Genomic DNA, 23939 nt, shown 5'->3' on the forward strand with positions numbered 1-23939 from the left:
GAGTGTTGGCACTTTCTGCCAAAGCATTTAAGAGCATGTGCATAAATCTTCAGCACAGCCACAATAAACCAATGATTAAGGAGGCTGCAGGGGCCAGATGGAGAACTACAAGAAGTTAAGCCTCTGACACCAGGGTCCCTGCGTGACTGTGTGGAGCTGAGCCCCCACCAATCTGCAGTGAATATGGACCATAAACAAGAATTGACTTTGGTTGTTGAATGAAGCCCATGAGTTTGAGGAGCTGATTGGCAACCGCAGCAAACCTGACCTACCCTAACCAGTATCAAGCCTTTTACAGATTTTGTGTCTGCTGCTCCCAATGTGGTGCTGTCAAGGACATTGCACATGGGTGCGGTCAGTAACCCAGTCTGTTTGCTCCCAATGCTTGTTCTTTGCTTCCAGGTGGGCCAGGGTGTCACCAACATGCCAAGCTTCCTGCATTGTGCTCCTCTGGGGAAGCTGTACCTGAGCCTGGCATGTCTCCTGTCCCTTTGGAATGCAGGTGGGTCTGGTTGAAGTTCCTGTAGTGTCTGTTCTATAAGCTGGGTCTTCACTGTGCTTGAGAGAATCATAGCTGCCAGTGTTCCAGGCCAGAATCCTAAATGAGCTCGATTGTAATGACAATAAATTCCCTGTTTCCGATTGTCCTTGGACTTTTTGTTTGAGCTGCATTTATGTGACAGAATGCTCACGATTCCGTTCAAGCCACCAACACTGTGGCTCTCTGTTAGCAACAGAGGACTTTGTGATGGGACGTGTTGTCATCACCATTGCAATAATCCTTGCTGGATTCCTAAGAGAATTTTCTAAATCAGCTCCCTGCTTCTCCCTTGTCTGCCCATGGCCCTTCTCCATGCACTAGCCCCAGTGACCTTGTCAAAACTCATCATGTTTCTCCCTCTTGTCTCTTCCCCCTAAAGTTATTCAATGATTTCTGACTTCACGTCATAGTTTCCAGCATGGTGGACATGGCCATTGCGCCATCCACTGTAACCTCCATTCTCCACCTCAGTCTTTATTTCCATCAGTTCTGTAAAGTCACAGTCACACCCAGCCCAGATCCTGCACACATACTCTGCCCTCTGCACTGACAACCACTCGGCCTCTTCATTCCTGCTCAGATGCTCCTCAACCTTCAGATCTCAGCCAAACATCACCTTCCAGGGAAGGCTCTCAGATCCCTGCGACTAGATCATCCTGCCTGCCCTACATCCTCTAAGTTCCCTCCATAGTATCTTGTTCAACATTTTTTATTGTTCTACTTGATCCTTGTGTCTTCACTGCCTTCATCTCTGCCTTCCCCACTGGACTCTGAATTCCATACAGATGGATCTCTCTCATCACATCCCTGGGATCTAACACACATTACCTATCAGAATCTAAGTACTTACTAGCATTGTCAATACCCATTATTATTACTGCTGATCACTAGATATTTGATGACTGAATGAACAAACTACAAGTAGGACTTTAAGAAAGTCACTTCTCCAGTCCAGATCACAATTCTCTCCTCTCTAAAGTGGGTATTTTGGCTGTTATTCTCTGGGATGTTATGTCCTGATTATAGTTTCTCAGATGAAACCTTGTTTTACTATAGTGTCTGCCATTAAAGAAGAAGCCAAGAAGGAGAAGCTTATGACCTTCCTACCTACGGCAGGTGAGTGGGTAGGTGCTTGTCCCTAGTTCACTCTGCCTTGGGCTAACTCCTGAGCTCCTCCAAGCCTTTCACTCTGTCTATAAAATAGAGATGGTATCTCTATCGCCATTAGTGTAGTGTTCTAATGGTTAGAGTAGTAGCTCCTCAGAGCTGCTCATTGCTTTATGGTTCATGGGACACTTTATTAAAGCCACAAAGATTGTGACATTCTATTAGCAATAGAAGACTTCATAATGGGAAGTCTTGATAATGCCATCATCCATCTTTCTTTGCTCTTTTTTTTTTTTTTTTTTAGGAGCCAGGGTCCAGGTTTTAGTTCCTAACTTTTTGGTAAGCAAGCAAGATGATTATTTTATATCATCTTGGGTTTTGATTTTCAAGGGGGTGGATTGGGATAACAGTTTACACTTTTAAATTTTTCTTTATTTTTAATTCGCTAATAAATTCACATGGTTCAAATGTAGAAGTTGCCGAAATGTGTAAAGTTAAAATGCTTCCCTAGTCAGCCACTTCCCTTCCTCAGAATACAGCAATTGTACCAACTTCTTGTCCGTAAGGAGGGACAAGGGCCTCCAACTTTCTCCCCTTTAAATGGGAACAACAATTCTGTCCCACAGGTAAGGAAAAGGTGATAAGCTGTTAAGCATTAAGTATGAAAGGGCCAAGCACCTTCGATATTAACAATACTGCTCAAAAAGAGAACAATAGTTGCACATCTGTCCAGTGGTTTATTTGAAAAGTGCTTTTGTGCAGCATCCTATTGAGAAATCCCAGCTTCAGCTTTGTTCTGCTCACACTTCTTTGCTATCAAAACCCACCCACGAGTTTGTGAGCATAAAAGGAGCAGCAGCAATCACCTTCCTGGGTGACGGGAGTGGTGTTCAAGGAAGGGGCCTGGTGGGAATTTGCACAGGAGCCCCGTCCTGGCTGGACGGGGTAAGAAGCCTGCGAGGTGGGAGCCTGTAGCCTCCCGGAAGCCTGGAGACCCAGGTCCCCCATGGCCTGTCCCTAGCCTGCATGGCCAGGTGACCGGCAAGGTCACTGGTGCCTCCCACAAGGTCCACTGCAGCTGCCTCAGAGCTGTCACAGCTCATGGGAACACCCCTCCAAGTGGTAGGGGAGAGAACCTGAGAAGGCTCTCTAGTCTGATTGTCACGAATTCCTGTCTCAAACTTCCTGCTGTGGTTACTGTCTTGCTCCCCGAGGAGCCATGTGATAGGAAAGTGGAGCCCATCAATCCCCACCTACTTCTAACCCCAAGTCTGACAATTGGTGGAAGTTGATGTAAGCTGGCAATCGCTGATGGCACCAGTGGATACTTAAAAAGCAGGAAACAACCTGAATATCCATCTACACATAGACAAGTAAAGAAAATGGGGCAGATACATATAATGGAATATTATTCAACCTGAAAAACAAACTTTTAGACTTTAATAACAAAAGATGTTGGTAGACACATCTGTACACTTGAAACCTACATCTTACTATAAACCTGTGACATCTATGGAAGAAGCAGATCCTGCCACATAAACAACACGGTGGCCCTGGAAAACATCTGTCAGGATAGTAGGCTAGACCCGGGTTACAGATCATACGGGAGAGCTGGTCATGGGTCATCAAGCTCAGAGAGATAAGCAGGGGTCCAGATAGTTGGGGGGCTAACAGAGCCATAACCAATGTTGGATTTAGGGTATCACTTAACTTTTCTGGGCCTCGGTTTCATCACCCTTTAAAGGGAGTATTGGGCAAAATGATTTTTAGGAATGGTACAAATTGTGTGAGTTTGCACTTCCACATCACTTCATTCCTAACACTTTCTTTCCAGCATCTGGCAATAACGAAGTTCAGAAGGAGAAAGATGTGGCTTTCCTCGGTGCAACAGGTAGGAGGGCCAGCCCTCAATCCTGGGAGTCGGTAAGGCACTTTCCAGTAAAACAACTTCTCCATCGGAGGGTGGCATGAAAAGTCGTCTTTGAATAGAAGAGACTAGCGTGATTTGGGGGCATCTCGTCCAAAGCAACTGGTCTTGCGGGTCTCGGCTTTCAAATGTGCTCCGTCCCCTAGAGCAGGCTGACGCCCTGATGCACACGTCCAGCACCCCGTCCTTCGGTGACACCACGTATAATTACACGTGGCTCTCGCTCCCTCCCGAGCCACGCATAGTAAGCTCCATGCAGGTGGAGGTGCGGTACCCACCACCGAGCATATGTGGGCCTCAGTGAGTATTTGCTGAGTGGATAAAGCAGGAACAGATGCTTCTGACACTCACAACTTCCTCTGGCGTCTTCTTAGAGAGCATGGACTTGACCAAGCGAGCAAGAGGCCTGACATTTCAGGGGGGCGGCTCGCTGCAGTCCTGGGAAGTAGCTTCTGACCCCCTCATTACCAGGGCTCCCGGTGCACATGTAGGCAAGCTCCCTCTCTCGGAGCCTCAGTTTCCTGGATTAGATGCCCTGGGCCAGGATCACCTGTTTTACTGAAATGTGTATTTCTAGGCCAAGCTCAGGCAAAAGAGACAAGGGCCTCAGGAGAGGGACCCAGGATCTGTCTCTTCAGGGTGTCCCCACTGACCCTCTTGTTCTCAGAGCCCCTGAGGCTCTCCCCTCCTGCAGCCCTTTCTCTTCCCAGTGTCTGGCATCAAAGAAGAGAGAAAGAAAAGGGGTGGGGGGCAGGATTCTCAATACCCTGCAAGTGCCCCATGGCTGGCCTGGGAGGAACTTCTCTCCTCTGGACCTTCACTCCCAACTACACCACGGGCACAGCCCCGGCCCCTCCACTCCCAGGTTGCTTTCCCTACACGATCATTGGAACATCAAGTAAAAGTTGAGAAAGACAAGGCTGTAATAGTATAAAGAAGCGCATCCACCACTATTTCCACCTCATCAACCTCGTCTCCAAACCTTCAGGGAACAGCTGGGGACGGGGGTGATTTGTCCTCTCCGTGCGACCGCGCCCCACCGGCCCCAAGGAGCGATGGGCCAACCCCTGGATTGATTTTGGTTCCGACATCTAGGACACATCCCAGGCCTATTCGATCTGAATCGCTGAGGCTGGAACCCTGCGTTACACTGGAGGTGTCTCCAGACCCCACGGTGTCCATGGCACCCCTTCCTAGAGGAGCAGTTCCCACCGGTCCTGCTCCGTCCACGTGCAGAGACAACAGACACTGACGGCTGCGCTCCTCCGGCGCTGCCCGACGTCCATCTCCTCTGACGTGTGGCTGTGCAGGCCGCTGCTGTCCCCTGAGGCCGGGAGCTGCCTCTGCTGTTGGAAGCAGCTCAGGGCTTCTACTCAGCCCTCTCCACAGCCTCCTGACGTGGGATAGGAGGACATTTTCTGTGGCCTGGAAAAGCCTGCAGTGACATTGTCTCCCCCTCCCTTTCAGAGCTGCCCGCAAGGTCGGTGGACCTGTCTGCGCTCAACCTGACAGAGCTGGTGAACAGCATGCTGGCCAGAGCTTTGAGAGGTAACCTGTTTTTGTTAAGCGCCACCCTGTCCCATTGTAAACATTTATTATTTGTATTTATTCTCTTTTTAAGACAAGTTTTATTGATTTGCCATTTGTTTACAAAACTGCATCATTCAGGAGCACAGCTTCTTGCCAACCCAGCACAGGCCTCCCTCGCCCGCCACAAAGCTCCTGTGCCCATGCCACCTCCTCACCTCCTTCCCTGGCACCGCTTCCCTCCCAACCCTTCTAGCCACCATATTTTTCACAGAATGTAAGAGATATTTGTGTTGTGTTTAGCCACTCTGGCTTCCTTCGTTATTTGTATTCCGCAATTGAGTGACACTACCGGGGAACAGTCTCTTTCTGACTTCACTCGGCATCGTCGTCCCTGTTGCATCCATATCGCAAAAGGCATGTGCCATCTCCAAAGGCAGGATTCATCTTTTTAACAGCTGAGTAGTATTCCGTTAAACAGCTGAGTAGTATCTCTTATCCAGCTGGCTGTCGAACATTTAAGTTGATTCCATATACCTTGGTGGTTGTGAAAAATGAAAGATTCCTCAAAAAACTAAAAACACAACTGATTCAGCCATCCCATTTCTGGCTATTTACCCCTAGAATATGCAAACACTGACTTAAGGTTAATGCAAGCTCACTTTTGTCTCAACACGCTTCCTTTCTGGGCCTTTCTTGGAGCTGCATGGGAGACAGGGTATGCCTCCGTCTCCACTCCTCCCAGTTTAGAGTGGAGAATGTGTTCTCCCTGACTCATGACGAGGTGGGGAGCCTCAGTGCAGCACTTTGAGAACAAGCTGCTTTCCAAACACCCCGTGTGTGCAGATGCTGCTCGTCACAGCCTAACCGTGAGACACTCACCAGGACGAGGACGTCCCAGGAAATATCAAGTGACGTGTAGTTCAGCGTGTTTCGGTTCACTTTTTAAACATTTTATTGTTTTTACTATTCATTCTTATGTGTTATTTAATTCAGTTATTTACTCTTGGTGGTTTTGTTTTTGTGTGTGAATCCCTGATGACAATCTCAGCGTGGAGCTAGCACTGGGGGGCTCACAGGTGGGCTCTAGAAAAGGGATAAAATATTGAAAGGGCTATTCTTGCCCCAGGCCTCACAGCCCTGCAGGTAAAGACAATAAATGAACACATTTTCTTTCTGACTTTTAAAATAGTTGGCCATTTGATTTCAATGGACGGAAACTTTTTTTCCGGTTGCATGAGGGTAATTTTTTTTCTTCCAGTGTCAGTCCTCTCTCTTACAAATCCTGCAGACCCCACAGAATGTCACCACTTCTCCCCACCTCCACGGCTGGCCACCAGCTCCCCAACTGTTCTCTGCAATCGCCTTTTATTTTGGGTCCTTCTTCCATAGAAGGCTTACCGGGCTTCCTTCTTCTAAATCTAAAATTATTCATTGAACAATCCAAATGCCCAAAAATAGATGATTGGATTCAAGAAGATGTGGTATATGGACATGATGGAATACTATTCAGCCATCAAAAAGATAAATTCATGCCATTCACAGCAACATGAATGGCGCTAGGAGAGATTATGCTCAGCGAAATAAATCAGAAGGAAAAAGAAAAATATCAGATGGTTTCACTTCTAGGAGGAATATAGGGGAACCAAATAAGGGATCAGGGAAAATAATAATAACAATAAAAAACACAACTAAACAAAAATAAACAGACAACTATAAATCAGAGACATTCTACAGGGGAGAGAGGAGGAAGAAGGATCAAAACGAGGGCAGGACGAGCACAAGGGACTGTGGTGATGGAGCAGGGTGAATCGGTGGTGGGAATCTGTGGGGACTGCACCTGAAAAAAGAAAGCAAACACTCTAAAAAGAATGAGCAATGATGTAAAATATATAAAAATAAATAAATTATTGAAGAAATAGTAAATAAAATTATTCATTGCATATCAAACAACTCTATTTTTTTTAATCTCGCAGCAAGCCCTTATACTCCCTTGACCTTTCTCCCTGATATATTAATGTCTAGTATCTGTGCACTAGTTTCTATCACTATTTGTTGCCAGTAGGAACCTGTTGTTTATCTCGATCTCTTTGGCAGATAGCAGGAAATTCTTCTCCTTGCTGAGCATCACGTCCTACAGTTCCTTTGCCTTCCACAAGTTTTCTGTGGCCATTTACAACAGTGAGTGCAGGTGCTCTTCTGGGCGGTGATGGCGGGGGGGCGGGCGGGCCCGGCTACCTTCAGGATGCTGTGTGAGCATTTCTCTCCGCAGTTTCTAACCTGAAGACAGTGGATCCAGTTAAATTCCCTACCCGGTACTGCTATTGTTTAAACAATCGGACCAATGACCTGTCAGGTGGGTGGCGCTCACCCTGGCCTACCACCTCCCCAGCATCCCCACGCCCTTGCCACCATGGAGGGCTGAAAGAAACCCCCAACATGTCACCAATTGAATAGGCAGAAATTTGTCTTTTCCACTTTTTATTTATATATGAAGGTAGTATGAAATCAGTCATCTATAAGCACGGCTGTCCCACTAGCTAACTCAAGCTTTCATCAAAACAATAACAGCTTTGAGGTAATAACTGGTTTTCTTCCAAGCCTAAGAGTTGAGGGCGGTTCTAAAGGGCAGTAGACAGAAATTCCATGATCAGCGATGGGAATCCCTGGAAGAGTGGGCATTTAGTTCCAGGGCATTTCTCAGATCAGATTCAAATTCTGCTGCATGGAGGGGAGGGAAGGAAGGCCTTCCTGGCAAGGGAGAGAGGGCAGGAGGAGAGAGTCCTGGCTCTGTTTTGTATTATCCCTTATCCCTTATCTCTTATGTCGTCCTTAGTTTATAACCTACTGCGAAAATGGACATCGTGTTTTGAAAATCCAAAATGATGTAAATCTGAATGACATAATTCGGGGCTGTTTATTGTCAGATGGACGTGGTGCTCTAAAGCAATTAGAAGAGATAACTGGAGAAAACCCACAATACAGCAGTGTGACCTTTCACAGCCCTGTGGTGTTGGCAGAGAAGGATCTGGGGAGGAGGCTATGGGAGAAGAGGGTTTACAACAGTGGGACTAAAGGGTTTCTGCCTCCCTGAAATTAAGACCTTATTAACAACTAGTAGTATTTTCCTATTCCTCAACATCCCGAATTAATTCATATTTGTCAAATGTACTCTGAGAAATCCAAATAAGTCTCTGAATTAGAAATTTAAAATTCTCCCACCTGTCTTGCAGATTTCACAGCCTTGTTGGTGGACATCATCGGCAATTCCACGAGCTACCTCACAGAGATTTTTAAGTCGACTTCCATCCTCTCAGGTATCTTCGTCTTGAAAATGTCTGGCAAAGTTGAGATTCAGTCCCAGCTTGGGTTCCCCATCACCAGCCTGGCCAAGCCAAGGCTGCCGGGCACCTGTGTGTCATTTCTATTTAGACAACCAGTGTGGTCCAGTGTCAATCACTAGGACTTAAGGACCCCATCTTCCAATCAAAGCTATTCTTGGTGTCCGAAATATTGAAGAATCCTAGGCTCAAAGTTGGGGGCGGGGGAGAATCTAGGCAGACTTTAGAAAACAACTGCTGAATAGCTGTACCCCCTATTTTAAAAATGAGAAAACTGAGATTCAGAGAGGGTTGAATATCTTGCTCCAGGTTGGCTCAAGATTCACATTGCATTCTACTGAACCCCCTCAAAAAATAATCCCAGAAAATTAGGGTTGCCTTGAGAATAAGGAGTTAGTCTTATTTTCTTGTAACTTCCTGAACTAGGGATTTAATTATAATTTCTGTATAATTATAATATCCCTATATAATTTATGGGGATAAATTATAATATAAATTATAATTTATAGGAATTATTTAATTCAGCGTAATTATCCTTTTGACCAAAGACTTAGGGCTTCAGACCCAATGCTAGGTCTTGCTGTGCTCGGGTTTGTCTTGCAGTGAGTCAGACGAATGAATCGGACTGCATCTTCATCTGTGTGATGACAGGGAAATCAGGTGACTCCCCCCACCCCCAGCCTCTTTGACAAGCTCTCTGAGCCGAAAATTAAATGCATCACTCCAGCAGGTAAGCCCAGGACTTGCTTCTGTTGGTGTGATTTTTGCAGGAAGGAATCTGTCTGACTTCTGGGAGATGGCAGAGAAATCTCCTGTTATCAATTACACATTCACCAGCAGCACATCAGGTGTTCAGAGTGAGTATAAACCCTCCCAAGGTGTGGTGTCTTAGACCCTGGTTCCACCATGCAAGCTGAAGACTGAATGCAACAACCCTTGGGCGTTTCACCCCACTGTGCTGTGTTACAATGAAAGGATTTTCATTTTTTTTAAGTTTCTGAATTCTCTTACAAAGGAAAACCTGGCAACCCTGGATCTTCCCCCTCACCCATGGCAGCAAGCAATTTGAGTAGCTGCTGCCCCCGCTGCTCCCATTAAGAGGGACCCCTTTCTCCTGTTTTCCATAGCCCAGTGCCTTGAGGGACCCCTTTCTCCTGTTTTCCATAGCCCAGTGCCTTACACTCTGCCCCCAACCCCTGCCAGGCCTTATTTCTCTACATACCCATTCATGGCCATAAGAGCAATAGTCTTAAAATATGATTGAATTATTTTACTTCACTGCCCAGAACTCATGAGTCAGTAGCAGACTCCTTAGTGTAGAGAGTACATTTCTCTGTCTTCAAGGCCACTCTCATCTCTGTCCTTTTCCCATGAATTCTCTGATAAAAGGACACTGATGTCCTTGCTTCTCCTGGCAGATGACATATTGATTAACTCCATGACCCTGCAACTTTGCTCATGTTGTTATCCCAGTCTGGAACCCTTTCCCTACTTTTCCATTGTTTCAGATACTGATTTGTCTGTCAATTGCCAGCTTAGAGACTTTCTCTTCTTTCCCAAAGATCCTCCAGTCAAAATCTTCCATCCTCTGTAGTCCTACAACACAGTACTTGTACGTCATTTGGACTCTATATTGTTCCTGGTTATATCACAGTTGACTATGTATGTCCATCACCTCACTAGTGATACCTGGAGACAGAGACCAGTCTTCCAAAGCTCCTGTCTCCCCTCTCAGTACCTCACACTGACCTTGCACATAGTAGGCTCTTCATCATTATTTCTTGGAATGAAATGAAGTTTACAATAATCCCCTAATTCATTCTCAGAGGGATACCTTGATTTGTATTCATTGTAGGACAACCCCTAGTTATGCTGAGAAGGGAAGAGCAACTTGTGTGGAATGAGGCTACTTAATAAGATAAAAAAGATATTTATTGGGTTCCCTTCTTCCGTCCAATTCTGAGGGCAAATCTGAGGGTGGAGCAAGTATACTTCTTCCATGACTTTCCAGTTTCCACCTCCAGTCTCAATTATGTCTTCCCTCTTGTGCTCCCTCACTCATGTGCTTAGGAAGAGAAAGTAAACCTACAAATCGATGTGCCTGACAGCCAGTCACATGGCTGAGGGACAGTTTCATTGGGAGGCACTTAACTCCATGCCCAATTGATCTAGGGGCATGGACAGACATGTGGTGCATGTGGGGTGCTGAGCCCAGCGGTAAGGCAGGCGAGCCATGAAACTGGCCCACTTTCTGCAATTGCATGGGTTGTTCCCAACATACCATTTCCTACTGAAGAAGCAAGTAGGGGCCAAAGTCCAACAGAGGTTCTGCCCACCAGTCTGTAAGCCATACTCGTGTACCCAGAGACAGGGTCCCAGCAGGCCAGTGGGAGTCTGGTGCCCTAACATCCAGCCCTCCACCATGGAAGCCTTCCTTAGGGGAAATATAGGGGAAAGTTGACACTTTGCTTCATGGAGAAAAGAAGGACCCTGGGCAGATCTCCCTGTGAATTGAGCCTTCTGCTAGCTCTTTGGGAACTATTTTTCAAGCAGTTTCTGCCTGGCAGACCCTGGTCCCCAAAATTTCATTTCTGGTTCCTAATCATATGCACAGGTTGCATGGAGCAAGTCTAATCCTCTTTCAGGGACAAGTGCCAGAGCCATGGAGAGGCTGAGGGCTGCAAAGTGGGTTAAGGACTCTGACAGGATCCAGGTTCTGTTCGGGTGTTGGCCTGACAGCTTTGCATTTGTTCACAGCACTTCTTCAGAGACGGGTATTTTAGCTTAATTTATCATTCAAGGTGCAGCCCTCTGTTTGGCGATGTACGGTTCTATTCTTAGGTTCTATTCTGGGTAAGCATAGAACCCAGATGCCCAGAACATCTCTGCATTCTGTGTGATAGTTTACAAGGACCTTTCAACAACCTGGCAACTTTTTGTGCTCAAAATGCCAAGCTCATCGGTCCTGCCACTCACTGTCTCCTGAATGTGCAGCTACCAGGGGTGCGGCCATGACTTCAATCCTCCCACCCACAAGCTGGCAAACACTACGGACAAGCCCCCTCCGTGGAACCCCAAGCACCAGAGTATTTTCTCTGAAAGCCTCCTCCTGGCCAGAGACAGCTCCTTCTTCAGCAGGATTGCAGACCAGGCTTCCTGAGCATAATGCCAGGACAATGGCCCCACGGGACACCTCTCCTCCTGTGCACCCCACCTTGGGTAAGAAGCTTCCCACCCTGTCCTCTCCTATCCTGTTCCTCTCCCCTGTTCCCTCAAGGCTCCTACAAATACGTGAAAACTTTCCTTCTAGCCCTTCCCAGCCAACCCCTTTCTTCTTCAGCCCCCCCTGCCTTAAATGAGAAATGGGTGTGAGCCTGTATAGGTTCCATGAGAACAGACAATGGTAACAAGTGTCATTGGCATAATATCCTGCTAACATTTTATATTTATACTTTTTCTTAAATTTTGAAATAGTTTATGACTCACAGGAAGTTGCAAGAATAGCACAGAGCATTCTTCCATCTCCTTCACCCGGTATCCCCAATGACAACACCTTAAATAATTGAAATATAGACATTTTTATTTCATCAGAACATTTAGCAATATATCTCCCTGAAACGCACACTGAATCACTGAATGGTGAAATGCAGTCAATATTTCGCAGCAAGGCTAGGTTAATTTCTAGTTGGCTGGAGAATGATGCCAAGAATAAGTTAATGGCTCGATGCCAGCATGACGGCATACCAAGATTGTCTCCGAGATGCAAAGGCAAGCTTGTCCCTATTTGGGAATTAGATACAACTGAGATCAGGTTTCCATGAACATCAATACTGCCTCAGTGGGTTCCAACAATGAACCAGGTCATCAGAATTCATTCGTTTTCCAAAACATGTGTTTATTTTTTTTAAGATTTATTGATTTATGCATACAAGAGCTGGGGTACAGGCTAGAGTTGTGGGGGGGTGGTGAGAGGATTCACCAGAGACAGAGTGGGGAGCAGAACAGTCAGACTGACTGAAATACACTGCTGAGGGGATCAACAGGGAGACAGGAAAGGTCTGACTCACCATGTGGGTTGCTCCCTGGCCAGCCAGGGATCGAACTTGTGCTGCAGAGGCTGCAGACAGCTTCATAGGTTGCATCTTAACCCTTTGCGCCACCAGGGAGGCCCCAAAACATATATTTGGTACTAGACCCCAAGGTAGCTCTTAAAAAGATAGCTCCCTCGATGATATTCCCTTTCTGCCCTGAACTCACAGGCCAAGAAAGAGAGACACAGGCAGGTAACTTGATCGTTGTGACCCAGCCTACAAAGAGCTATTGTGCAGGGAAAGCTCTGAGCCAGGCTCCCCAAGGAGGTAAGAACTGGTAGGAGTCAGGTAGGCAGAGAAATAAGAATGAGGAAGAAGAATCAACTTTATTAATTAAAACAGTCCTTAGCACAATGACCATCTTCATGACAATCACACAAAATTAGAAACCTTTCCGGTACAGTATGAAAAAAATGTGATTGCAATTGGTAAGAAAAAAAAATCATGGAATTTCTAGTTATAACCCTAAGAGCAAAAGAGCTAGCTTTATATACAAAAATGAACAAAAATTTAAAGAGAGTGGCAAAAAAAATTTTACAGTAAATGACTATTATTAACTAAATGAAGTGATATGCCATATTTTGAAGATGGCAACTGTTCCCAAGTAAGAATTGAAAATTCTTCAAGAGAGTTAGTCTAGAAAAATGTGAAAAATATAATTTTAATCCCTACCTATGGAATGAACAAGGGAGAACCTATAACAATTGGTTCAATGATGGGAGACTTAACATTATTTTAACAATCATGTGAAATTGTAGGGCAGGCATTATTGTTATCATTATTATTATTACTATGAGTTCAGTGACTTGCCCCAGAATTCACAGCATGGAGGAAAAGGAGGATTTACTCCCGTAGGTCTCTTTGCTTCAAACTCCATAATCTTCCCTCTAAATACATTAGAAATGTATTTCTGGGGCCTCCCCGGTGGCACAGCAGTTGAGTACTGGGTTGCGAAGCTGCCTGCAGCCTCTGCAGCGCCAGTTCGATCCCCGGCTGCCGGGCGAGGGTCCCACATGGCACAACAGACCTCTCCAGCCTCCTGCTGCTCCCCTCAGCAGTGTACTTCGTCAGTCTGCCTGTTCTGCTCCCCGCTCTGGCTCTGGTGAATTCTCTCACCCTCCCATGCCTTTGACTGTACCCAGTGCTTGTATAAACAAACAAACAAACAAACAAACAAATAAATAAATAAAAAGAAACGTATTTCTTAAATGTGAGAATGAACCCACTGTGCCCCCACACAGGCCCTCTCCGATTGTCTGGATGTCCGAGGGATTAGAAATCTTTTTCCAATCAAATTTTATTCAGCTGCCACTCGTTTACAAAGCTTTATGATTCCAGGAGCACAGCCCCCTCCTCCATATGTGTATACGCTCCACTCACCTCCCCCGGAGTTCCAGTGCCAACACATAATCACACCAGCCCCTCTACCCTCTACTCTTTCCTCTCACCCGCTTCTCCTTCCCCTCCAGGAACCGCAATATTTTTCACAAAATCTAAGAGTTACTTTTGTTGTGTTTTGACAGTTTGTTTGCTTTGGTTATTTATATTCCTCATTTAAGTGAAGCCATCTGGTATTTGTCTTCCACTTTCTGATTTATTTCACTTAGCATAATCACTTCCAGTTCCATCCATGTTGTTGCAAAAGGCAAGATGTCATCTTTTCTTAACAGCTGCATAGTATTCCACGGGGTATATATACGGCTCCTTAATCCAGTTGTCAGGCTTTTAGGTAGGTTCCATGTCTTGGCTGTGGTGAATAATGCTGCTGTGAAAACAGAGATGCAGATATCTTTTTTAATTAGTGGGTTTTTTCTTAATTGTAGTTAGGAAGCAAAATTTAGTTTGGTCCACATACTCCAGTCCAGGGTAAAGTTAAGCCCCTGCATCATCTATTACACAGTCACATTGCTTTGCCCTTTGATTACATGTCAATGTCTTGGCAATTTTACCATTTTTGCAATTTATCTGATCTAAGTGGTCAAGCAAAATGTGTCCTGTCACACTGTCACTTGAACAGCTACCAGGAGGGTGGCCGGAACTTTGTGGGTGACAGTCAACCAGCAGCCAGAAGCTTCCACACTACCTGTGCCCTGGGCGCCGACCACCGATGAGAAAACACCTGGAGGGCCCCCCTGGGAGGCCTCTTCCTCCAAGCCCCCAGGTTCTCCGGTTGCTGAGGAGCCCATGAGCACTTGGGTTCTTTCTGGGTCACCTGCTAGGACGGTGGCCTCCCCCAGCAGCCAGCCCCAGGCCAGCCCGACCTCAGGTAAGAAACAATGGCCACGCCCGCCTCCCGATCCTTAACCCAACCTGAGCACTGTTTCTTTTTAAAACCCTTTCTAAATTTTTGAAATATGCATGTAGAAAAGAAAGAAAGCAGAAGCGAACAACATAATTAATAATCATCACGAGCCCGCTCCTCTACGCCCCTGGTACTCCCCCCTTGGAATGAGTGAATGAATGAATGTAAACGCCTCTTTGCAGGGAGTTTTCCTCTTTCATGGACCCATTTCCCTGCAGCTTTATTCTCTCAGGAAAGTGGCAGGCAGTCTCTAGGGGTGGGGGCAGCACGGGCACACACCCAGACTAGGGAAAATGAGAAACAGGCCGTTCTCTGCTCCCCAGAGCACTGTGCTCTCACTCCGCTTGTGCAACACCATCACTGGGTCTTTCTATCACGCCACGCCAGTGTGAGCTGCTTTGCCCCCCGCCGGCACGCCAGGCAGGCCATACCACGACGGATGGCTTGTTCATGTCCTCCTTGGCCCTGGCAATGCCCCGTTGCAGATTCTATTTCCTGTGCTTTCTGCATCCTCAATGCCCCACCAGCTACCCAGCTGAATAACAACACTGGGTGACTAGGGCGAGACTGGTGGCCTGGGCTTCTTTCCTTGATCAGGCATCTTGAGCAGAAATGCAGACTCACCTCTGTCTCATCTCCCTCCAGGAACACAGACTCCAAGTCCAACCAAGGCACCGGCTCCCAAGTACCCACATGCAGGTAAGACTGTGCCACCGGAGAGAGAAACCCAAAGTGCAGACAGAAATCGTAGCTTGGGAAGAGGGGTGGATGGGGCAGGCAGACTTAGCTGCTTACTGTCCTGTGTAGGTTCTAGAAGAACCAGGAAAAGTCCGGCAGAGCTAGTTTAGAAGCCTTGATGTGCTGTGACATTGCTCTGTGGCATTAGATAAATCATGTCCTATTTCTGGGCTGCAATTTCCCTATGGATTTCCAGGACTCTGCATCCTTCAGTGCTAGGACTGTCTAGTAGTGTGTGTCAGCCAAGCTCACCTCACCCCTTCCAGGTGACCTGCCTGCAGCCTGGCCATTCTCCCGGGGAGAGGAGCCGGCCCTGGTCCCCTGGCCCCACCAAGTCTCCAGTAAGTGCCAGCTCCCTGTCACTACAAGGGCTTTTGTTTGTCTTGAACAAGATTGTGGAGCAGAAAGAAAAAGACTTGTTTAATATATTTTGGTCCACACGGCTGGGATTCAGATGCTAACTCTACCATTTACTGGTGAGTTTGGCTCTGGCACACGGCATCCAGGATTTAGTTTCCTCTCCGTAAAGGGAAAATAATAGCAATTATTGTGGTTGCTGAACTTGTCTGTTTTCCACCAGTTCTTTTGATTTAAATAAGATAGCATGTGTAGAAGTGATTAAGGACTAAAGAGCTCTGCGTACTGAATCCAGTAAACATTTATTGAGTGAAGACAATCAACCCAAGTGCCATGTGCTTGGCAAGTGGAAGTTGTTCTTTTATATTTTTGAATTGAAGCAACATTGGTTTATGACACTGCGCCCTTCAGTGGTACAGCTCTACCCTGCGACATTGTATATACCGGTTTCCACCCACCACATTGACCCTTTCACCCACAGCCACCCCCTCCCACCTCCCACCTGCATTGATTTCCCCTCTGATAACCACCATTCTTTTGTCAGAATCTGGGAGTTTTGTTTTGCGTTGGTATTCAGTTGCTGTGTTCCTTTAACTCGCAGGGATGACCCTCACAGTGTCAGTTTCTCTGGCTGGCTAACTTCACTTAACACAGTCCCTCCTGCCTCATTCACGCTGCAGTGGTGGCATCGCACAGCTGCGTAGTACTCCATGGTGCATTTTACCACATTTTCTTTGTCCACACCTCTGGCTCCCGTAATGAGCATGGGCACTAGCAGAGACAGAAAAAAGAGTAAAAGGTGACTCCAAAATTCAACCCCTGTCCCTGGATGTGATTTACTTTGTTCTGTTTCAAAGCCCACATGCCTTCCCCTCCCTGCACCTTCATCCTTAGAGAACCGTAGAGGGATCATCTCCCAGGCTGTGGCCAGGCTGTAGGACCCCTGAGACAGCCCCAGGGCTTCCAGTTTTGGGGTTTATGCTGCACCGTCCCAGATCTGGGGTGTCTCACACTCCTCTTTTTTGTTGAGCCAGTTCCCTTAACAAAGAAACTGATACAAAGCGAGGCCTGCAAATCTGGTGAAGTCTTTGGCCCCGCTGACGCCTGGATGCCTTTCTGTACTAGCTTCCTGAATGTTCCTGGAACTGTCCCATCATCTGTCAACAGGCATTATTAAATTTTGGAGCCTGCACAGACTCCTTTTTCATATCGCCTAAGATCTGCCTCAGCCCCACCATCTACCTGCAGTGAACGGTGAATGGGCCTTTCAAACACAAAGATGTGATAAAGCTACAAAGGGAAATTATAGCCAGTTTTCCCCCAGTGGGTTCAGAAGAGATACAGTGCACTGGTGGTGCAGATGGGGGGAGTTGTCAGTGGGTTTTAGAGACAAGTTAACTATACCTGTGCCTGTACCTACCAATGTGGCAACATCTGTATATGTATCTATATCTGTACTATAGCTTTGTCTACCTTTACAGTTGTATCTGCCAGCCAGCCAGCCATCTAGTGAGAAACAGAATGGCAAATTAAGGTGGGTCTGGCATCTCCCAGTAAATGATTCTACCCATCCATGAAAAATCATGCCTCAAGACCTGACACTCGCTCATTATCCTCTTGTGAATATTTATTGTGCTCCCACTGTGTGCCACGCACTGTGTTATGCTTATTTTCACGTTTTCTCTACAATAATTCTGCAAGCTAGGAAATGTCATCTTCAACAAGTAATGTTGGTGAGAACCCCAGGTGAAAAGTAAGTTTTGAGCCCAGATATCTAATTCCAAAGCCTGTGCTCATTCCACCTCATCTATGTGACTTCCCCCAAGAATTTTCATATGTGCCAAAAAGTCCAGTTTGAGCAAGAAAGTGGCAAAGTTATTAAGAGAAAAAGCAATAAAGTACTCTGTGCATCCAGAGAGGAAGACATGACTTACACCTGAGGGCATCATTCACGAGGATGCTGATGACTGAGAAAGTGGCACCTGAACAAGGTTTGCCTCTAAATATGCATTCTGGGTAAAGGCACAATATATGCAAAGGTCCTGAGACAGGAAAGGACTGATGCTTCCAGGGACTTAGGTCTTTAGGACTGCAGGCTTGGGGCTGCGAGGCAGTGAGGAATGAGGCTGAAGTCCGTGTTGAGGCGTGTGGGCCTCTTCTGAAGCAGTGATGTGATCAGATTTGCAGAAACTTTCCTCTAGCTATACAGGGCAGAGACTTAAAGAATGAAGCCATGAGCAGGGAAACTGGTGTGGAAACTATTGTACTAACGATGGCCGGAGGTGATGGGGGCTGACACTGGGGGTGGCAATGCAGATGGGGAACTTGAATGATATTAAGGAGGATATAATGATGGATGTGTGAGCTCCCGGAAAGAACCAAAGATTGTGCCCAAGTGTCGTTTCCTGAGATGGAGGTGCAAGGTGGGAGGGGGGCCTGGAAACAAGCGCTAGGAATGGGATGTGTGTGCAGAGGTCAAATGTGGTGGATATGAGCCTGCTGTCCTACTGATCAAACCACAGAATCGCTCAGACCCTTATTAAATAGTACATCCAATATCTACCTCCCATGACTTTATGTGGATTAAATGAAATCACATATGTAAAGAACTCCGGAAAGTGTCTAACACAAAGCCGTGATCAATAAATGCATAGGTATGAAAGTGGATGAGTGTTCTAGAAGGTCTGCTGTTCCAGGTGACACAGGATAATGATTTAACATTTCTAAATGTGTTGCTGAATCTTTGTCACTATGAGGCACTTCAGCACTTTAACAAATATATAACTGCTGAGTTATAATTTTCAAAAATTAAATCCCTGAATCTCATAAAAATATGAAATGCACACATGTCAAAGATGTTTTCAACTCATTATTATTGAAGAAACCAGGAAAATATTAAGACTGATTCAATGGAGAATTTGAGAAATAAGATTTTGTCTAGTCAATCAAAGAAATTCGAAATGAATTTGCTAATTGATATCCTACAGCAACAAACTCTTTATTTTTGCTCAACAAAAATCAGTTGTACACCTTCACCAGAAAAACAGGTAATATTTGGATTGCTGTTAGACAAGAATTATTTATATTGCTAACAATTAGTCTCTACCCCTTCCGAGTTGTGCAATCACCTAGTCGATAAAAGGGGCAGGCCCTGTTTAACCAGAGGGTTCCCCTCAGAGCCTGCCAGGCAATGTCAGGCATGCACTAACAGAACCTCAGTGATTCTTTTAGTTTATTTCCAGCATTTTCCTTATCCTAGAATTACTAGTGATTAGCAATTCTATGCCAGAAGATTACTACTAATCTCCTAATCTAATCTCAGATCACTAGAAAGAGAGCACTGCACCAAGGTGCTTTTTCTTTCTTTTTCATTTGTGTGTCCCCAATATTTATTAGCAGTGGCTAGCATGCGGGGGGGGGGGGTGTGCAACAAATTTCTAATAAGTCGATAATAATAATAATAGCTTGTGTTTATTGTTTATTACGTGCTAGGAACTTTGCATGGCACTTCATATAAATTGTCTTATTTACCCTCCCTGTCACTTTAGGTGACACAGTCCATGCACATGTACACACTCCCACTCACAAATGCACATACCTCATCCATGCAAACGCATATATCCCTGTGCGCACACATGCACATACATTTACTTGCACATACACAAACATGTATACCCACATACACACGTGCATGTGCACGTAAGCCCTTGAAAACACATTGTCATACCCCACATCCTCTGTACTGTCAAATTATTTGCCTTTCTCCATCAGCAAGCCTAGCATCATGCTGAGTCTTTGTGGGCTCTAGCTCTTACACCAGAAATGCCTCCACCAGATGCGTTTCTGCTCAATGTTTTAGCTCCCTGTTTAATATTTCCTTCTCAGAAACCACCTCTGAGTTCCTCCTGGAGCTGGAGCCCCACCTCCTCTCCTCTTATCTCTCAGAACTCCAACAATGGGGAAGCACTGCTATCCTTACCTGTCTGTCTGGGTCACCTGAGATCAGGGGCAAGACTGTAGTCATCCAACATGATAACTAGCCAAGAAGACACTTGCTGAATTCTTGTGGATTTAAATAGTCTAGGATTATTTTTTCTAGGGTGTCCTCAGCCATTCCCCAAAGAGGGGGCCCAGACAGCTGCTCCTCCCACCCTAGCCTTCCAGAAGCTCAACCCTTGCCTCATGGAGCTGTGCCGCTTCTTCCAGCAATGTCTCTGCATGGCCCCCAAGAGGGTCCCTGGGATGGAAGCCGTGAGGTAACCTGGGCAAGTGGCTGCGTTTCACATTCAGTATTTACAGGCTCCCATTCTCCTGGCTTTGTTATAGGCCTCACAATAGGCAGACATGACACAGTTCATACACAAGGGTTAAGGGCTTTTCAAGGAATCAACCTCCAAGGAGTCCTCTGCCAGACTGCACCTTTTTTGAGAGCAAGGATGGAACTTCATCCATAACTGAGTCCCCAAAACTAAGTGCAGGGTGAACAAAGTAAATACAGTTGAATCAAATTGAGTTGAGCTAAACTGAGTTGAGTTGAGCTGAACTGAATTGAGTTGAACTGAATTGAGTGGGGCTGGGTTGAGTTGAGCTGAGTTGAGCTGAATTCAGTTGAGCTGAACTGAGTCATGTCACTTCTGGTGGAATGATTACAGAAGATTCAGAATGGTCCCCTGAACCCAAATGCCCTCATTCTGGTGACATTTGCTAGAAGACAATAATCACAGGATGTGTCCATCTAAATTCTGCTTCTAGCAGTAACTTGCTTGCCAAATAACAAGGTTGTAAAAAGACAATTGGAATGCAGACCCTGCCTTATTTAAGAAGCTCTGGGTTTGGACATGTTCCTTCCCTGAAATCCTGACATCCTGCCCCTTTATCCTGAGATTTATTCTTGGCTATAAACCCAGAACCAAAAACAAGATGAATATTTCTGCTCCAGTGTTCTGGGGCCTTTTTCTTAGATCTTTAATGCTATTTTCTAAGTCTACTCATGAGCCTTCAACTTTTCAAATCTCCATCATCCTCCGGGTCTGAGTCCTAAGTTCAGCTTTGCTGCCTTTCCCCACCATGCCTCTCTGGCCCTGGTCTTGGACCCCTCGGTCAATGTGGGTGTTTCTTCCATCTCTATACAAGAAGGTGGAGACATTTCTCAATGCCACAGGCTGATCCTAAAGAGAAATTTTCAATAGCACTTTCTGGGTTCAAAAAATAATGATGTTCAGTCATTTCTGATGTGAGTCAGAAACACACCCAGAAACTGAGGTTTACATAGTTGGGAGAAAGAAATGATCATAAATGCAAATTAAAAATATATCATATTAAGTGACAGAACGAAGTGTTGCAGACAGGAAAAAACTTTTAATCTTATCCCTCTGGGGAAAAATCACTTTAGAAAAACCTAAATATTGCAAATATTTACTAGAAGAACCAATGAGGAAAGCAGAAGTTTGGAGCTTAAATTTAGCAAAGTAAGCCCATTTAAGCCTGCACTTAAGCAGCTAAAAGCCTAGGCCTGCTCAGCCCTTATGCTTCTGATAACCTGTGAATGTAGATTCTATTATAGCTTCTTGTCTATATTTGAAAAGTTGAAGGCCCAGAGAATTGAGAAATCAGCCTGAAGTCACACATCTTAGTAAATAACTACTCTGAAACAAAAAAGTAAGTCTTGTCTGAGCTTTTTCCTACCCCACCTCACTCTCTACTCTCCTCCCACACCCTGTGAGGATGGAGCAAGGGTTCTTTGCTGAGATTAATTAGCTACTATGACTTTTTAAACTCTGGTTTCTTGTAATAGACTTCACAGGGTGCTGACAGCTCTCCCTCTCATGCCAATCTTTAGGTACTGTCTTGACTACTACTCCTGGTTTCTGAAGAATGCAACATACATCTGCCAGAGGATGAAGAGAGTGTCCTGGTCATATAGTAAGTGTGCAGTTTGACTGTGGTGAGACTTGGCAATAAATGCCTGATATGATCAGATTTTCTTGCATTAGAGGGGTCAGGAGAAGTGGTGTAACTTATCTAGTCACTCCCTGTGGGAGACAAAAAGAGTCTAGGGCATTTCTGACTTCCCTTTCCCAACAACTTGATGTTTGTGACGATGTCTGGGGGCTGGGGAGAGGGTGTGTAGAGCAGGGTCTTCCTGACCAAGCACTGCTGCTTTCTACAGGATCCCAAGCAAATTTCTGAGCATCTCTGAGTCCCCTTGTAAACTAAAAAGGCAAAGAAAAATGAAACAAAAGAGAACCCCTACATAAGACATTTGACCAAAGTGAAATGTTTTCAAGTAATTCAAGAAAAACAAGGCAGATCAGGCCTGGAAGCGGTGTCTGAAGCCTCGTCCTTGTCCTGATGGCCTCATTTGCACCAGGACGCTGGACATCTTGGTTTTTCTCCCACCCCAGCAGACAAAAATGACTGATCCAGTCTGTCTGGCCCCAAAACCAATGATTTAGTCATTTTATTTTGCCATTGCATGGACTGTCCAATCAAGGAATATTGATCTAAAATTCATGAAGTTATATTGAGCTCTGAGAAATCCTTTCTTGATGTAACTCAAATAGAAGCCGGGTGTTTATGTGACCCAGACTGCGCAGTGGTTTGCATTTAAAAGGCAGCAGCAGTTTAGCGACCCAATCTCTCCCTGTGCTTCTGGAAGAGCATCAGATGGGATCTACGGCCTCTCTTCTTAGAAACACATCATTTTTGCCCTCTATTGTCTGTCACTTCCAGAAGCTGCCCTCTGAAAGCCCCCTCTGTGCTCTGTTTTCCAACTTCTCACTCACTAAGTCTCCTAAAATCAAACTTTTGACTCAGTTTCCTGATACTCCTCTGTTGTTTGTTTTGTTTTGTTTTTTTGCCTCCATATTTGCTTCTCTCTGCAGTAGTTCTCTTAGTTCATATGCAATTCCATCACCCCCCTACTGCCATCTTCTCTTTCAGTCATCACTTTTTTTCTGCCACATGGAAGCCAGTCATTTGCCGCGCAGGCCTGAGAGCTCAGTAATCACAAGTAGAGCTTTTTCCACTTGCCACAGGGAGCCGGAACACGCCATCCTGACAGCCGCTTATAACTGAGTGACGCTTCTTTTGTCCTTGCCATATTAGAGTCTCTACACAAACAACAGATGACCCAAACAGCATATTAATGAGCTTAGATTGACCTTATTCAACCTGGGGAGATGAAGTAGAGAGCCCTGGGCGGAGCGAGGAAGAGAAGGCTGCTCCCAACGTGTCTTTGCTGCTGACTGGCCCAGAGGCTGGTACCAGGGTGCGGTCCTGCTCACACCCTGGCACTGACCTGAATAACACCCCAGCTGGTGTACTGCCATACACCTGCCCTCTGGAAGACTCGGGGCTGTCACTGGTGCTGTCAGAGTTCAGTGCCTGTCTCTCTCTGTAGTGTTTCCTTCTGTTAGGAGATAGACAGGCATGTTAAAAATTTTAGATTTAGTTGAGAAAAAATCAGTTTGAACTTGGCAATAGCCAGTCTAGCAGAGAGAAAGGACCTGTGCAAGATGCAAGACTTACAGGCAGAAGGTATGAGAAAAAGGACGTGATACTGGGTGGAAAAGAAGGGTGGTTATTGCAGTGCTCTTAGGGGATGGCAGAGTCTATCCGGAGGCTGATCAAGCAAACCTGTGGCTTAAGACTCTGCTTCTGTCATTAAATTAATTCTTAGTTTGGTGACATGAGCTATAACATAAGCAGCTCGCTTTGGGGCTATTGTCCTATTGTTGTTATTGTTTTTAAAGATTCATTTATTTATACAAGCACTGGGGTACAGGCCAGAGGCGCAGGAGGGCGAGAGGATTCACCAGAGACAGAGCACGAAGCAGAACAGGCAGGTGGACCGAAAGCACTGCTGAAGGGAGCCGTTGTTTTTAACACTTTCTGTACCTGAGTTCCTCTTCTTCTTTTTCAGCCTTAAAACAAAAATGCCTTGAGAATATTTGCAAGTCAGTGTGAGACCTGAGAAAAAGCAACGGACCCAACATAGAGTGGCAAC

General features: G+C 45.7%; 1 protein-coding gene across 1 annotated transcript; it reads left to right on the plus strand.

Annotated features, from left to right (window-relative positions):
• The first annotated feature begins 423 nt into the window (after positions 1-423).
• Positions 424-23899, plus strand: HHLA1 (HERV-H LTR-associating 1). The gene is made up of 14 exons (XM_037514000.2): positions 424-502; positions 1598-1657; positions 3483-3539; positions 5043-5123; positions 7200-7283; positions 7375-7458; positions 8336-8419; positions 9047-9103; positions 9214-9300; positions 15482-15535; positions 15841-15915; positions 20031-20187; positions 21771-21853; positions 23856-23899. Exons 1-14 carry the CDS (start codon positions 424-426, stop codon positions 23897-23899), a joined length of 1086 nt encoding a protein of 361 aa, XP_037369897.2.
• Positions 23900-23939: the final 40 nt, after the last annotated feature.

This window comes from Talpa occidentalis, unplaced genomic scaffold, assembly GCF_014898055.3.
Source record: "Talpa occidentalis isolate TD23 unplaced genomic scaffold, MPIMG_talOcc4v2.1, whole genome shotgun sequence".
Taxonomy (NCBI): Eukaryota; Metazoa; Chordata; class Mammalia; order Eulipotyphla; family Talpidae; genus Talpa; species Talpa occidentalis.

Excerpts from the sequence above, each read along its gene's own strand:
- HHLA1 (XM_037514000.2), top strand. The coding sequence starts at position 424 with ATGCCAAGCTTCCTGCATTGTGCTCCTCTGGGGAAGCTGTACCTGAGC. Across the intron at positions 8,420-9,046 it reads GTCGACTTCCATCCTCTCAG|TGAGTCAGACGAATGAATCG; the intron begins GTATCTTCGTCT and ends TTTGTCTTGCAG. Across the intron at positions 9,104-9,213 it reads TGTGATGACAGGGAAATCAG|GAAGGAATCTGTCTGACTTC; the intron begins GTGACTCCCCCC and ends TGATTTTTGCAG.